This window comes from Ornithorhynchus anatinus, chromosome 1 (assembly GCF_004115215.2).
Source record: "Ornithorhynchus anatinus isolate Pmale09 chromosome 1, mOrnAna1.pri.v4, whole genome shotgun sequence".
Classification (NCBI taxonomy): Eukaryota; Metazoa; Chordata; class Mammalia; order Monotremata; family Ornithorhynchidae; genus Ornithorhynchus; species Ornithorhynchus anatinus.
This window is the reverse complement of record NC_041728.1, coordinates 22401919-22418939: the sequence shown is the minus strand read 5'-3', so window position 1 is coordinate 22418939 and position 17021 is coordinate 22401919. Positions and strand designations below refer to the sequence as shown.

Sequence of the window (17021 nt, the reverse complement as noted above, 5' to 3'; positions counted from 1 at the left end):
TCTAGCACCCACCCACATCACCCCCACCTCTGGGCTCTCCTGTTCCAATCTCTGCCTCCCCCTTATCACAGCTTGTAACATTATTTCCCCATTTCCTCCGTGGCTTCCTTGAGTGTCTCCCCTCCCACCATCAGCACCCACACCCCAGAGCTCGAGAAGCAGCATGGCCCACTAGGAAAGAACAAGGGTCTGGGAGTCAGAGGACCTGGGTTCTAATTCCAGCTCTGACAATTGCTTGTTGGGTGACCTTGGGCAAGTAACTTAACTCCTCTGTGCCTCAGCTTCCTCAACTGTAAAATGTGGACTCAATACCTGTTCTTCCTCCTACGTAGACTGTGAGCCCTAAGTGGGATAGGGACAGGGTGCAACCTCATCACCTTGCATCTACTCCAGTGCTTAGAGCAGTTCATAGTACACAATAAGCGCTTAACGGATACCATAAAAAGAGAGAGTTAGTGCCATGAAGGAGGCAAGTGTTAAGTAAAAACCAAATGGTTGTAAAGCTGAAACAGGTAATATATTTAGAATAATCGCCGTAACTCAAAGCACTTTAAATCAATCTGCTGAAAAACACTGTTACTACTACTTTCCCATCTCTACAGGAATTCTCCTCCAAGGAGAAAGAACAATTACAGTCAATGTCAATTACGAAAAGAACCCTTCCTATGAAGAGGTTTCTTTCACTAACAACCCTTAAACAAAAACTAGTGCTGCATTATTTGATTAATTTTGATTTTAACCTAGAAAAATGTTATATTTCAATAGAACATTATCCCATATTTAATGATATTTAGTCAGGCAATGAGGGACACCATGGATAATGAATTCTGGAGTACTCCAAAAACATCATTTTAGATGATCATTTCACCTCACTCACACTAATACTCTATTATAAATATCAATAAGTAGCAATACTCAGACAATATGACTTTCGATGTCTTTTATTTCTTCCACCTACCATGTGCTGTAAATACTAATTAGCAGCAAAGTGACCAAGGCGCACTGCAAGTTCCAGGTAGTGCCTGGAACTCCATCCCCCTTCATATCCGCCAGACCACCACTCTCCCCCTCCTCAATGCCCTATTAAAGCCACTTCTCCAAGAAGCCTAGCTTGTTTGGTCTCTCACCTCCCCACCCTCTTTTCCCTCCCTTCTGCATATCACCTATGCACTGTTTTTTTTTAATGGTATTTGTTAAGCACTTATTATGTGTCAAACACTGTTCTAAGAGCTGGGGTAGATATGAGTTAATTAGGGAGAACACCGCCTCTGCCCTGCATGGGGCTCACGGTCTAGGAAGGAGGAAGAATGGGAGAAATGAGGCACAGAGAAGTTAAGTGATGTGCCCAAGGTCACACAGCGAGCGACTGGCAGAGCTGGGATTAGAACCCAGGTCCTCCGACTCGCAGGCCTGGGCTCTTTCCACTAGACCATGCTGCTTCTGTACCCCAGAGGTATTTACCCCATTCTTACTCCCACAGCATTTATGGGCATATCCTTATACTCTACTGCCTCCCCTAGCTGTAATTTATTTTACTGTCCAACTCCCCACCACCTGACTGTAAACTTCTTGAGAGCAGGGACTGTGTCAATTTACTCCTCTCCCGAGCACTTAGGATAGAGCTTTGCACACAGGAATTGCTCCCTGCATCCCACTGGTTGAAGAGGCTAGCAGCCAGCGGGTAAAAGATAAACCAAGGGTTTAATTAATCCATTAACTGAACAATCGATTTTTGAATTATCCAGAGATAAATGTACTCCCCAAATTCACAGAAAATTGAATTTGTAGCTAGGCTCATCTTTGGGGATTGGTAAATAAAAACTTCTCACATTCAAAAAACGTCTACTTTATTCAGTATTTTCATTTTTTAAAATTTGGCAACATAAAACTGGATTTCAGGAATAGCTGGAAAATGAAGGAGACATTTTCTTGAAATAGGGAACTGTCACCTGCCATTATCTTAAAGTATTCTTCAACAACAGTCTTAATGAAATGGATGAGAGAGTAAAAATAGCTTTATTATAGTGGGCTATGTAAGTTACTAATCTCTTGCATCTGACGAACAAGATGGAAAATGTGCCAAGATATCATACAAAGCTAGTTTCAGAAATTTAGGAAACACAATCCTGAGAAGTTGAGCATACAAATTATGCTTTCACTTGAAAAATCAAATTATTAAAATAATAATCTGTGAATATTTAAATGAATAAGAATTGTAAGGATTTATCTATAGAAATGAAAACAGAATATTACCCTTCCCATTCTTGAATAGTAGCAAGGTTTTTGCAGTAATACAATAATACTAAAAAGAGTGTGGATTGAAATAGATCAAAGGATGAAGCTACATCCAGTGAATGTTACAGTCAAAAGCTTTTACATTAGACTGCAGCAAGACATGTTCAGAAAAATATGCACACTAAAAGTACTTTATTCTCCATATTAAAATTTCTATAAGAAAATCTATTTCCTTCCGTTCATGATTCACCCATATATCTAATTCATAATCATTATGAAGGACAACTATATATATGCTCACATACATATGATTCACCTAATGGGACAGAGAGGTGGAGAGCGGAAATGGCTGAGATGGAATATATCCTCAAAAGCACAGAATGCAAAAGGCAATGCCCAACAGAAAATGGACACTTCTTTGAATTCCTCTCCAGTGAAAAATGCTGACCATCTTCATCAATTTCCTACCTTTTAGGAATTCCTTTTGTGAAACACTGAATTATTTTGAGAAACCACATTTGAAAAATCAGTTTAAGTAGAAATCTGTACTTCCAATTAAATAAATTTAAAAATTTTTAAATAAAAAAAAGATGTAAATGGCAAAATGTTGGAGGCAAAGAATCAACAGTTTAAGGGGGTATATAGAATTCTTCTAACACGGCTTTTCAGATCTCTTAAACATCAGGCCAGAGAGACTCCCAAATAATCCTAACGAACTACATTTTTTGTGGGAGAACAATGCTGTTGGAAGCTATTACGGGCTAACACTTGATAAGAACATTTCTACTGCATTAAAAAACAGCTTTGAGTTAAACAAATGGAAATATTTTACAAAAAAAAATTTCAATAAAAGTAATCGGGTATACATTCAGCTGAAAATGGGTAGAACTTGAATTTCCAGCAAAGAAAGCCTCAGCATCTCAGATGTTTTTCACCTGGAAGCCACTTTCTACCATCTAAAAAAAAATAATCCACAAAACATTTACAAAACAATCAATCCAAGAAAGAAAATGAAAAGAATGGTAGAATCTTGACAGAGGGGTAAATTTCTGGAAATGGACAGTAAAGATCACTCCTACCTTGCTCTTGACATTGTCATTTAAACCTCAAGCATTCAAAGCAACTTCCTATTAAAAGAATGGTACCCCCAACATCAACTACTAGTTACCGACTAAACATTTTACATTAACTATTCAGAGAACTTGGCATCTTGAAATAAATGTCAATAAATGCACTTTTAAAAGCTGTTCATTCTGAGAGCTAGTGCTACTATTCCTAAACTCTCATCAACTTAGAGAAGGCTGTACTTTGAGAGAAATACAATTTCTGGCAAAGAAACTTTCCAACAGTCATGCAGAATTGATTTCATTATTTACATTTTCATTGAAAATCGGGTTCAAAAAAAAATAGGCTAATGTCCTCTTTTAACAGAAAACAAAATGCATTAAAGAACATATTAATAATATATTTAGAAGTTCCAGGACCCCAGAAATAACCAAAGCATAAGTTCGTTTGAGAAAAACGTCTGTGCACAAAGCCGCACATACATGAATATATGACCTAGCCTCAAGTAGTTACAGGATTATTATTATTGTTATTTTAACAAGTAAAAAAGATGACTTTGTTCCTTGTCAGTCTAGTTAATTTCTCCACCGCTGGTATATAAACTGCAGAAAATATATTGGCAGGGGCAATAAAATGGCTGAAGCTTTCAAATAATAGACAAATAAAGTATATGTTTATGATAATAATCCACCTCGGTAGATTTCTGTTCTTATCAAGAGATGGATGGATGGATGGATACTTGTCAGTTTCACTGGGTTTTTGGGTTGGTTTGTTTTTAAATTTTTATTTGCTTTCCTAGGTGAAGTTTCTAAGCATTTTGCGTAAGAGAAATTAGAGTTGAAAAACTCAAAACTTCTCTGGCTCCAAAAGCCCAAGAGTACTTGAAAAAGAAAGCTGTAACAAGGCAAAAGCAAATTCAGAGCATGAAAATACCCATGAAATAAATACATAACTGACGACAAAATCTTTCTCATCCTACCACCACTGCATATTTCATTGAACATGAATATTTAAGGCACTATTTCAAGTAATTTGGAGATGTTACCAGGGGTGATGAGTGGCTAGGCATGGGAGCTGGCACTGCTACCAGAAGTGGTAAATGCAGTAATAGAAATTGGGGATCTAACCCTACCTGCTAGGCTCTCTGAATGAGCATGAGATATGCGGAACCAGCAAACACTGTAAAAAGCATTTTACTTTGAGCCAAAAGCTGAACTGGCTACTAAATCACTAAAGCTCAACAAGAGATTTATTGGAATTTCAATGTTAAGATACCACTTTTCTGGGTTTTAAGGTGCTACTACAATAAGGGACGGAGACCAGGAAGATGGGAAAGGCAGTTAAATAAATCAGTAGTATTTACTGCAACCTTGTGTGCAGAGAACTACTTAAGTGTGAGGGAAAAGTACAACAAAATAAAGAGACGCCATCCCTGCCCTCAAGGGGCATACAATCTAGGGGAGGAGAGAGAAACTAAAATAAATGACATGAGAAAGTAATAAAGATATGTTCATAAGCACGCCGGTGGTGGTCTGTGTGGGGAATGCCAAGTGCTTAGGTGTCATGGAAGTAGTTAAAACAGATGTGTTGAATTAGAAAAAAAAACAAACCAACAACAACATGGGGACAAAAATATCTTCCCCAAGTAAGGATACTTGCCCCACTCTCATCCCAGTGCCCCACCACAAAAGTCAGAGGGATCTTGGTGAGGAGCAGCTGCTTGGGGAATTTCAGCAGCTCTGCAAACAAAATTAAGTTTCCTTAATCACATCTTGCTGCCCCAGGAAAGGTTACATTATCCCCTCTATAAAGGCCCACACAGGAACCAGTAGTCCAGCAGCCCCTGGAACAGCACTATATTGGGTGAACACTGGTCCAATTTTATGGGGGACTGTCTCATTTTCAGCTGATCTGCCCTCTTCGTTTCCAGGAGAGGAAGGGCCAGCAATAGTGTGACCAGTATTCTTGTGTGCCAGTAAGTGGTCACCCTGGACTCCCATCTTCCCCACATCAACCAGACTACAGCTCTCACATTTCAAAATCCTCCTAAAATCCCACCTCCTCCTCCCACAAGCTTTCTTCAATTTCTTTCCTATCACCCTGAGCCAATTTGTCTACTCAACCAACTCTAGCACTTATTTTTGTCTCTCCCATTAGTGTGAGCTCCTTGTGGGCAGGGCTAGGGTAACGTCACACTGTTATTCTCCACTTTTTACTGTAAAACTATACTTACTCTTATCCAGTATTTACTATGTCTTATTCTGCTAGATTGTAAACTCACTGAGGACCAGGATTATGTGTACCAAACCTACCATACTCTCCCAAGCGCTCAGTAGAGTGTTCTGCGCAGAGTGAGTACTCAAAATGACTAAGCGACTGCACTTCCCAAGGGTCTGGTACAGTGCACTGCACTAAAGGGGTGTGCAATAAATGCTGCTGCTGCTGCTATTTCGACTACTGTGCTTAGGATGATACACTCCCACGTGAATCCATGACTGCAGCAATAGCAGAAAGACCAGCTGAGCCTATTTCCGGACTTTCAAGGCTGTACACACAAAATGGCACCAAAAACCATCCTCGGGGACCAGAATGGTTCGGCCAGATCAAAGAACCACCAAAATGCACCTATTTGTTCAGATGCCACTTTGCGCCTCTCGGGACAAGTTGGTGTGAGAGGCTAATTGATTTATAGATTACTCAGGTTAATGCTCTGTACATAGTCTCTCCTGGCTTTCCTAAATTACAGGAATACCAAACTGGCGCTCCTTTGTGTTGCTTCCTGTTGAATGGGGCACATTGACTAGGCCAGGCAGGCTTTATTCATATATATTATGTCGCATTTTGCACCTCACCTCTGTTTCCTGTTAAAAATGATCTCCCTCTAAAAAATCAACTGAAGATGGGTTTGTCTCCCCAGAAGTGAGCAGGGGAGAGACAGAGAACAAGCAAACAAGGCCTTCTGTGTTGCTTCCCTTTGTGGCATTTGCTTAACCTCAACTTGAGAAACTAATACCTAAATACCTGATTCTGTTAAAGTTTGTTTACTTTTCCTAAGACTTCTCACGTGGCCTATTCTTGCCAAAACATGAATTCTCTTCTGTTTCATTTACCCTAGCTGAAATGGCACACCTTACCCAATTCAGGCCCATCGTTCTCCTCCTTTCCTTGGGATCTGATTCATGAGGGTTTCACACTTCAAACTTTTTCTGAATTCAGATGGTTTTTAATGTTAGAGATGCCAGTTGTTATAGCAGTCAAAAAGAGAACACTAAATGTAGAGATCCGTGAGTCAGGAGGGGATGCTTTTTAAGCATTCTTACGATGTTTTACATGGCTTTTCTGAACAACAATTTAAATTTACAAAAATGTAAACGTGAGGAGTTGAATCTTTTTCTGAAGATAAATGTGGTTCAAAAGCAACCTACACTGTTTTCTGGGTGACAGAGGTGGCTCAAGTTTGTTAAATTGTGCTGTACATATTGAATTGTTGCCCTTCTCTGCCATAAATTCTCATAGCTCTAAGGCAACAGTTTGTTATTGGTACCTAGAGAAAGATGTGCCTCGGAGGACTGAATCTGACATTCACCTTGAGCTGCTACTAAGCTACTCATGGAATTAGGCTAGGGAGAACCAACAGAATTTAGGAAATAAAAAGGTGTGGGAAAACGGAAATCCCTTATCTTTTTTTTTTAAAAGATTTTTCTCTCAACTCTATGCAACGCTAAGGAAATACAACAATAACATCATGCAATAAATACTACACTCTTAGAAAAGCCATTTGTAATTTCATTTTGAAAATTAAAAAACACCATCACATAATGAGGTGACCCTCTCCTAGGACAAGGGTATCAATGTAATGTTGTAACCGTTTCAGTAGCTCTTTCCCTACAACCATCCCTGAGTGGCAAATCTTCAGGTCAGCAAGTAGGTAAGCACATTTCTTTTCTTTGCAGGGTTAATTCAAAATATTTTAAAAATAAAAATGTAATTATACCTGACTTAAGTCTAAAAATCAAGCACTTACACTCTACTAAGCACAGGTGTATATACAAGCTAATCAGGTTGGTCATAGTCTGTGTCCCATATGGGGTTCACAATCCTAATTCCCATTTTACAGAGGAGGTAACTGAGGCACAGAGAAGTTAAGTGACTTGCTTAACACAGCAAGTCACACAGCAGACAAGTGGCATAGCTAGAATTAGAACCCAGGTCCTCTGACTCCAAGGCCCGTGTTCTAGTCACTAGGCCATGCTGCTTCTCAGTCAGTGATTTAGTCAGTGATTCAAAACCAAGTTTTTCTTTTATGTTCAAAGATTGAACCTGGGCTTTTGCTTAGAAAATATATTTCTTGAGTTTTATTTTTTGGAAGATAAAAACCTTCTTTTCCATCAGCTCAGCCAACCTACCAACACTCCCCACCTAGTCCATAAAAAAATAAATTATCTTGCAATGAATTTAGCTTCAAAGGACAGTTTCCACAGTCTCATTTTCATATTTACTAAAGCAATCGACCCCCAAATGGGGTTGCTTTTACGTATGAAGTATTTTTTCCCCCAGTCCCTTTTGCCTGCAATTCCCCAACCTAAACGAGCCATAGACTTGAAGTGACCACCGCAGCAAATTATCTTTGAGAACTAGAAGAGGGGACTATGACAAGAGAAGCCATCAAAGTCAAGGAAAGCACTTCTACAAACTCTATTCTCCCCTGAAAGAAGGATAAAATAAAAAGATAACTGACTTCACTGAGTGGTTCCCGGAACACTGCCAAGAACTCAATTTTTTTCTCTGCTTTCAAGAGATCTACAACAGATTCCTCCTTCTCCCAGTTCACTCATTCATTCAACCGTACTTACTGAACGTTGATTGTGCACAGAGCACTGTATTAGGTGCTTGGAATGTACAATTCGGCAATAGATAGAGATAATCCCTGCCCAACAATGGGCTCAGAGCCTAAAAGTTCTTTCCTGGAGAGCAGCAACATTAACTAGAGGTTCAGCTATGAGGAGGAAGAGGAGGAGGAGGAAGAGGAGCCGACTAGTACTCAGTGGGCTGCAGGAAAGAAGTGAAGTTTCTTCAAAACACCACCACCACAGAGGCAGGAGTTGCTTTGGGATTTATTGTTTCCTCTGTTGAGGCATCCACTACCGTTAATATTCATTCATTCAATCGAATTTATTGAGCGCTTACTGTGTGCAGAGCACTGTACTAAGCACTTGGGAAGTACAATTCGGTAAAAGATAGGGACAATCCCTACCCTATAAACATCACCAACCCCCTCCATAAATCTGTCTCGTTTCCTGCCTAATCTTTTTACTAAAGAATTTAGGAAAAAAACAAAATGTGAAGAATGCTAGATTTTCTATTTTTCAGTGCCCACAGATTTGTCTTTGCCTGTTCATGATATTCACCCTATTTGGAAATTTCCTTTTAAAGGGTTTTGTTTTCGTACGAGGAGGAGTGGGGACGGAAGCCAAGACAGAAGGGAATGTTTAAGTAGGAGAAAGATATGAAAAGGTCCCTGACATAGTGGAAAATTTAGGAATACTAGAAGGCTTTAGAAGGCGTCAGATAAATTTATAGGCACTAGGTGCATGATGGGCTACATGAGGAAAAAGTTAGTTCATGGACGGTAGGTACCTTCTCAATAACGAGAATGGATGCTAAGGAGAGCAACCACATCAGTCCTCAACGCTTTTTGATAAAACTGCTGGAGACAAAACTCTGGGGCTGGATGGATGGCCTGATCCAGTATGATATTTTTGTTCTTATTCAACCAAAGGCCCTAGAGTTATTGGCTAGTTTCTGCGAGGGATCACAGTAGTTAATGGACCCTGCTCCCCAAATTCTTTGGCTTCTTTGCTCTCTGGGCCTCCCAGATTTTTTTTAATGGTTCCAAGAGCACCACACAGTTAATCAATAGTATTTATTAGAATCTATTGTGTGTAGAGCACTGTACTAAGCACTTGGGAAGGTATAAGAGAATGAATAGGCACGGTCTTTGCCCCCAATGAACTAGATGCTAAAATAAATCACTGATAGGAGGAAGTGTCCTGCTGATACTTCAAACGTGACTTGTCCAAAATAGAACTCCTCACTGTCTCATCCAAACCGTGGCCAATTCTTGACTCTCCTACCACTGTAGACAGCACCACCATCCTCCCTTTCTCATAAGCCCATAACCTTGGCATTATCCTTGACTCACTCTTAACCCACACATTCAATCTGTCACCAAATCCTGTCAGTTCTACCTTCTCAACACCTCTAGCATCCTCCCTTTCCTTTCCATCCAAACTACCACCACACTGATCCAAGCACTCATTTCCCACCTTAACTACTTCATCAGCCTCCTTGCTGACTTCCCTACCTCCTGTCTCTCCCCACGCCAGCTCATACTTCACTCTGCTACCCGGATCATTGTTTTTCTGAAAAACTGTTGAGTCCATATATCTTCCCTACTCATCAAAAGCATCCAATGGTTACCTCTCCCCATCGGCATCAAACAGAAACACCTCATCATCGGCTTTAAGGCATTCAATCGGTTCTCTCCCTCCTAACTTGGCTGCTCTGAATGATCTGATCCAGTAGGATATTGTTCTTAAGCAACCAGAGGCCCTAAAGTTATGGGCTAGTTCTGGGAGGGATCACAGTAGCAACTGGATCTCCTCCAAGAGGTCTTTCCTTTATCTGCCCTTCCCTCTGCATCGACTATGTACTTGTCTGAATACCCCTTAAGTATTTTGATTCTCACCCCAGTCCCACAGTATTTATGAAAATATTCTTACACACACTCTACTATTTCCCCGATCCCTAATCTATTTTAATGTCTGTTTCCACCTGTTGACTGTAAGCTCCTTGTGGGCAGGGATCACATCTACCGACTCTGTACTATCCCCCAAACTTAATATAGTGAAGAGAAGCAGCATGGCTCAGTGGAAAGAGACCAGGCTTGGGAGTCAGAGGTCGTGGGTTCTAATCCCAGCTCTGCCGTTTGCCAGCTATGTGACTTTGGGCAAGTCACTTCACTTCTCTGGGCTTCAGTGACCTCATCTGTCAAATGGGGATGAAGACTGTGAGCCCCACGTGGGACAACCTGATCATCTTGTATCCCCTCCAGCGCTTAGAACAGTGCCTTGAGCATAGGAAGCGCTTAACAAATACCAACATTATTATAGTGCTCTTCACACAGAAACTATTCAATAAATACCATTGATTGCTTAAGGTTTATACTTTAATTTTGGGGGTGAAAGTGGGGTCGGGGGGGGTGCGGGGGAAGGAAGTCAATCTGGCCAGCATGATGATCCTACTAGGAGGCATGGGGATTCAGGCAAGGGATGAAGCTGAAAAGAAGCCCAAACTTCAGGCTGGATTGCTGAGGGCCTAGATGCCAGGCTTAAGGGCCTGGAGTGCAGCCATCAGAGCCAAAACCTCTGAAGAGGCTCTCCTGCCTAACAGGGTCCTGGGAGCTGGGCTATGGAAATGGGGTGCGGTAAAGGCAAAAAAAAAAGTCTTTAGGGAGGATGCAGGGCCAATTTGAGACATTTATCCAACCTGAAGCAGGGAAAAATTGGCCACCCCTTCCCATTCCATATGATGTCATCGTGTCTCGCTGCAGCTTGACATAATACAGAAGCCTGCTCGAACCCCCGAACTTATGGCATTTCATGGGGGTGGGGGGGAGAGTGAGTACCCTTGATCTGCCCACCTTGTTCCTGAGGCACTGTATTCACCTCCCAGGCTCCTGTTTACCCAGGTGCTGTTTTTGACAGGCAGACATATGCACATTGAGAAATACCACTGCCCGGCCATCCATTTCCCTGTGGCAACTGCACTATGTGATTACTCTCTGTGCTTGGAAGTCCAGACCACTCCATTCTACAGAACGATCAATTTGGGAGCCAAGCTTCAGGATTAGGGTAAAGCCCTAGAGGCTCATGAATCTCTGGGGTCACCCCCTCACATCCCACCAGAGGAGGCTTGGAAGCATCCTGCTTGTTCACAAGGTTGGAAGAGGGGGCTGGGGCTAGGACCACCCATTTTCAAAGGACTGAGCGTTTACCGTTTTCCCCTTTAAAGAGGTAGGTGTAGTACCATAAAGAATAATCTTGATGCATAAGAATCAAATAGCTAAACGTTTTCTGGTGATAACGCGAGAATCAAGAACAGTACAGTTCTAGAATCTGGGACTATACTACACACTGCATTTGAACTTTAAATGAAGAACCATGAGATTTAAAACACAAGCGACTGCTCGAGAATTCATGAGGATGCATGAGGATTATTTCTTTTAAATTGTTACGAATTTTTTGACAATGTTACTATCAAATGGTCATTTTTGAAGTTACATAGATTTTCCCAAACTGGTGACAATAAAAACGTCATTGTAGTTCACACATTTTCTACTTATTTGGCCTGATTTTTATTACATAATCTATTCCCTTTTCTCTGCATCTGACAAGAAACATGATACTGTTGATGCAGGTACATCAAGAGATACTCTCAAGACCAGGGGAAATTAGAATTTGTAGGATGGTTTGGAAATTGCCATAAAGAAAATTAAAATAAATTTCAAAAACCTGCATAATTTTTTTTAAGAGCTCATAGTTAATACACAATGGAAAAAAATCTAATGAGTAGCTCAGACCTTTGCATTTTCTGACTTAATATGCAATAACTGGGGAGACAAGAGAAATTCCCTGCCCTAATAACTCACTAAGATGTCATAATCATCTAAATGTGCAATTCCACAATGCCAGGAGTTTAAGGAGTCAATCTCTCTGGAAATACACACTCAAAATGGCATTATTCAGAATTCTTCCTCATTAGTAAGAATCCTTACTAATTTTGACCATCCAAATAATTTAGGTTTAACAGCTCCTTCGGTACTGAAAATCTACATAATTTCTTTTATTTTAGTCAAGTGTCTCCTGACCAAAAACTTACCAGAAGTTAGCAAAAAAGAAAGAAAAATGGAGTATTTAACCCCTCAAAATGAAGAAGTCTCCCTCCACTAATTCTGTGAGTGGGCAACATGACCGAAAAGATATGCATTAAGTGCTTAATGCTCAAAAATACCACTGATTGCTTAAGAACATCAACACCTATGAGTGGAAAATAGCAGGTTTCAAATCCTTAAGGAATATTTTTTACTAAAATGAGGTAAGGCCAGCCATCTTATAGCATCTCACCTCTAGGCGCATACAGAATACACAAACTGGTTGTATGCGTTTAAATAAATAAGTGCTTATTGTATTAGCATGCTAAAATGGAACATAAAATAGTCACTCTTTAGCACCTATTTAATCCAGTATAAATCTCGACTTTCAAACTGGAGTTGTCACCCACTCGAAAAATGAATTAACAGATCAGAACCCAAGGATTCCACTGAGGAAACTGAACTCTAAAATAAAGGTAAATTGGTCTGGGTGGAAGGTGGGGATTTTAAGGAATGGGGAAGCTCACGTCTGTTTGGGGAGGAAAACGCACCAACGGTAAGACGTAGCACATTACGTTTTAAAGGATCCAGTGTGAAGATTTATATATATACATATAATCTTAATGATGATGATGATGGCATTTAAGCGATTACTATGTGCCGAGCACTACTCTAAGCACTGGGGGACATACAAGGTAATGAGGTTGTCCCCTGTGGGGCTCCCAGTCTTCATCCCCATTTTCCAGATGAGGTCACTGTGGCATAGAGAAATGACATCACTTGCCCAAGGTCACACGGCAGACATGAGGCAGAGCTGTTACTAATCACAATAATTAAGAATAATGACGGTATTTGTTAAGCGCTTACTACGTGCCAAGCACTGTTCTAAGCGCTGGGGGAGATGCAAGGTAATGAGGTTGTCCCCTGTGGGGCTCCCAGTCTTCATCCCCATTTTCCAGGTGAGGTCACTGAGGCCCAGGGAAGGGAAGTGACTGGCCCAAAGTCATACGGGTGTCAGCTGGGTGACTTTGGGCAAGTCACTTAACTACTCGGTGCCTCAGTGACCTCATCTGTAAAATGGGGACTAAAACTGTGAGCCCCACAGGGGACCACTTGATTACCTTGTGTCTTCCTCAGCACTTAGAACGGTGCTCAGCACATAGTAGGCGCTTAAATACCAACATTTTTATTATTATTACAGCTGACAAGTGATGGGATTAGAACCCGCGACCTCTGACTCCGAAGCCTGGGCTCTTGCCCCTCAGCCGCGCGGACGCTGCACTTGCCCATAACCGCTGGGCCCAGACGAGAAGGGGAGGAAAGGAGGCTGCGGGAAAGGCGGAGGAAGGCGAGATAATAATAATGGTAGCATTTCTTAAGCGCTTACTATGTGCAAAGCACTGTTCTAAGTGCTGGGGGGCGGGGGAGAAATACAAGATGATCAGGCTGTCCCACGTGGGGCTCCCAGTCTTCATCACCATTTGACAGATGAGGTCACTGAGGCCCAGAGAAGTTAATAATAATAATAATAATGTTGGTATTTGTTAAGCGCTTACTATATGCAAAGCACTGTTCTAAGCGCTGGGGGGATACAAGACGATCAGGCTGTCCCATGTGGCGCTCCCAGTCTTCATCCCCATTTGACAGATGAGGTCACTGAGGCCCAGAGAAGTTAACAATAATAATAATAATGTTGGTATTTGTTAAGCGCTTACTATGTGCAGAGCACTGTTCTAAGTGCTGGGGGACATACAGGGTCATCAGGTTGTCCCCCATGAGGCTCCCAATCTTCATCCCCATTTCCCAGATGGGGTCACTGAGGCCCAGAGAAGGGAAGTGACTGGTCCAAAGTCCCACAGCTGCCAAACGTTGGGATTATTCAGTCAATAGTATTTGTTGAGCGCTTACTATGTGCAGAGCACTGTACTAAGCGCTTGGGATGGACAAATCGGTAACAGAGACGATCCCTGCCCTTCGACGGGCTTACAGTCTAATCTAGAGAATAATAATAATAATGTTGGTATTTGTTAAGCGCTTACTATGTGCAGAGCAGTGTTCTAAGCGCTGGGGTAGATACAGGGTCATCAGGTTGTCCCACGTGAGGCTCACAGTCTTAATCCCCATTTTACAGATGAGGGAACTGAGGCCCAGAGAAGTTAAGTGACTTGCCCAGAGTCACACAGCTGACAAGTGGCAGAGGTGGGAGAGAAGCAGCTTGGCTCTGTGGCAGTCAGAGGTCATGGGTTCCAATCCCGGCTCTGCCACTTGTCAGCTGTGTGACTGTGGGCAAGTCACTTAACTTCTCTGGGCCTCAGTTCCCTCATCTGTAAAATGGGGATGAAGCCTGGGAGCCCCACGTGGGACCACCTGATGACCCTGGATCTCCCCCAGCGCTTAGAACAGTGCTCTGCACATAGTCAGCGCTTAATACCATAATTATTATTACTAATAAAATGGGGATGAAGCCTGTGAGCCTCACGTGGGACCACCTGATGACCCTGGATCTCCCCCAACGCTTAGAACAGTGCTCTGCACATAGGAGGTGCTTAATACCATAATTATTATTACTAATAAAATGGGGACGAAGACTGGGAGCCTCACGTGGGACAGCCTGATGACCCTGCGTCTCCCCCAGCGCTTAGGACAGTGCTCTGCACATAGTCAGCGCTTAACAAATACCAACATTATTATAAGTAAAATGGGGGTGAAGCCTGTGAGCCTCACGTGGGACCCCCTGATGACCCTGCATCTCCCCCAGCGCTTAGAACACACAGAGGAAGTGCTCAAACACCCGTATTATTAATGGGGGGGGGGGATTAGAACCCACGACCTCGGAGTCCCAAGCCCGGATTCTTTCAGCAGGCGCTTAACAAAAAGCGTTATGATCCTTCCCGGTGTCGGCCCGCGGGGCGGCAGACGGCACCTACCCGGTCCCACACCATCCCAGAGCCCGGCGGCGTCGGCGCTGGCGGCGGCAGGGTCCCCCTCCCTCGGCCGAGGCGGCTCCTGCCGGCTCCCGGCCCTCAAATGGCTGCGGAACAAAGGGCCGCCGACCTCCCTCCCCGGGCCCCTCCCATTGGTCGAGAGCCGGGAAGGGGGCGTGGCTTCGGGCGGCGGGGGCGGAGCCTCCCGGCCGGCGGCGTGACGTCACCCCGGGGGCGTGGTCCTCCGGATCCCGCGGCGCCCCGGTCACCCTGGCAACAGCAGCCCCCCCCCCCCCCCCGCTACAATACTAATCGTGTTGGTATTTGTGAAGCGCTTCCCATGTGCAGAGCACTGTTCTAAGCGCGGGGAGATCCAGGGTCATCAGCTTGTCCCACGTGAGGCTCACCATCTCGATCTCCATTTTAATAATAATAATCATGTTGGTATTTGTGAAGCGCTTCCTATGTGCAGAGCGCTGTTCTAAGTGCTGGGGTAGACATAGGGGAATCAGGTTGTCCCACGTGGGGCTCCCAGTCTTCATCCCCATTTGACAGATGAGGGAACTGAGGCACAGAGAATAATAATAATAATGTTGGTATTTGTTAAGCGCTTCCTATGTGCAGAGCACTGTTCTAAGCGCTGGGAGATCCAGGGTCATCAGCTTGTCCCACGTGAGGTTCACCATCTCAAACTCCATTTTAATAATAATAATAATGTTGGTACTTGTTAAGCACTTACTATGTGCAGAGCACTGTTCTAAGCACTGGGGGAGACACAAGGGAATCAGGTTGTCCCACGTGGGGCTCCCAGTCTTCATCCCCATTTGACAGATGAGGGAACTGAGGCACGGAGAATGATAATAATAATAATGTTGCTATTTGTTAAACGCTTACTATGTGCAGAGCACTGTTCTAAGCGCTGGGGGAGACATAGGGGAATCAGGTTGTCCCACGTGGGGCTCCCAGTCTTCATCCCCATTTGACAGATGAGGGAACTGAGGCACGGAGAATAATAATAATAATGTTGGTATTTGTTAAGCGCTGACTATGCGCAGAGCACTGTTCTAAGCACTAGGAGATCCAGGGTCATCAGCTTGTCCCACGTGAGGCTCACCATCTCAATCTCCATTTTAACAATAATAATAATGTTGGTATTTGTGAAGCGCTTACAATACTGTTCTAAGTGCTGGGGTAGACACAAGGGAATCAGGTCGTCCCACGTGGGGCTCCCAGTCTTCATCCCCATTTGACAGATGAGGTAACTGAGTGACTTGTCCACAGTCACACAGCTGACAAGTAGCAGAGCTGGGATTCCAACTCATGACCTCTGACTCCCAAGCCCATGCTCTTTCCACTGAGCCAGTTGCCTCCTCATTTTTTCATCCGTTCGGTCGGGCTTAGTAATAATCGTTTCATAACTGGGATACTGGTTAAGCGCTTACGATGCGCCAAGTGCTGTTCTAAGCCCTGGGTAGATACCAGGCTGTCCCTGTGGGGCTCACAGGCTTCATTCCCATTTTACAGATGAGGGAATTGAGGCCCAGAGAATAATAATAATGATAGTGATAATGGTACTTGTTGAGCGCTTACTATGTGCCAAGCAGTGCTTTAAGCGCTGGGTAGATACAAGGCTGTCCCTGTGGGGCTCACAGGCTTCATCCCCATTTTACAGATGAGGGAATTGAGGCCCAGAGAATAATAATAATAATGTTAATACGTGTTAAGCACTTACTATGTGCCAAGCAGTGTTCTAAGCACTGGGTAGATACCAGGCTGTCCCCCATGGGGCTCACAGACTTCATCCCCATTTTACAGAGGAGGGAACTGAGGCCCTGAAATAATAATAATAATGATAGTACTTGTTA

General features: G+C 43.0%; 1 protein-coding gene across 3 annotated transcripts in view; it reads right to left on the bottom strand.

The window, feature by feature from the left end:
• The window catches only part of TNPO1 (transportin 1), a 79095-nt gene extending 63847 nt beyond the window's left edge, over window positions 1–15248 (bottom strand). For 2 of the 3 annotated variants that reach the window (XM_029076308.2, XM_029076306.2), the window contains exon 1: window positions 15160–15248. In XM_029076308.2, the coding sequence (XP_028932141.1) occupies window positions 15160–15174 (15 nt within the window). In that variant the 5' untranslated portion in view covers window positions 15175–15248. The remainder of the gene's footprint in view (window positions 1–15159) is intronic. The other variant, XM_029076304.2, reaches the window with a different exon arrangement.
• Window positions 15249–17021: the final 1773 nt, after the last annotated feature.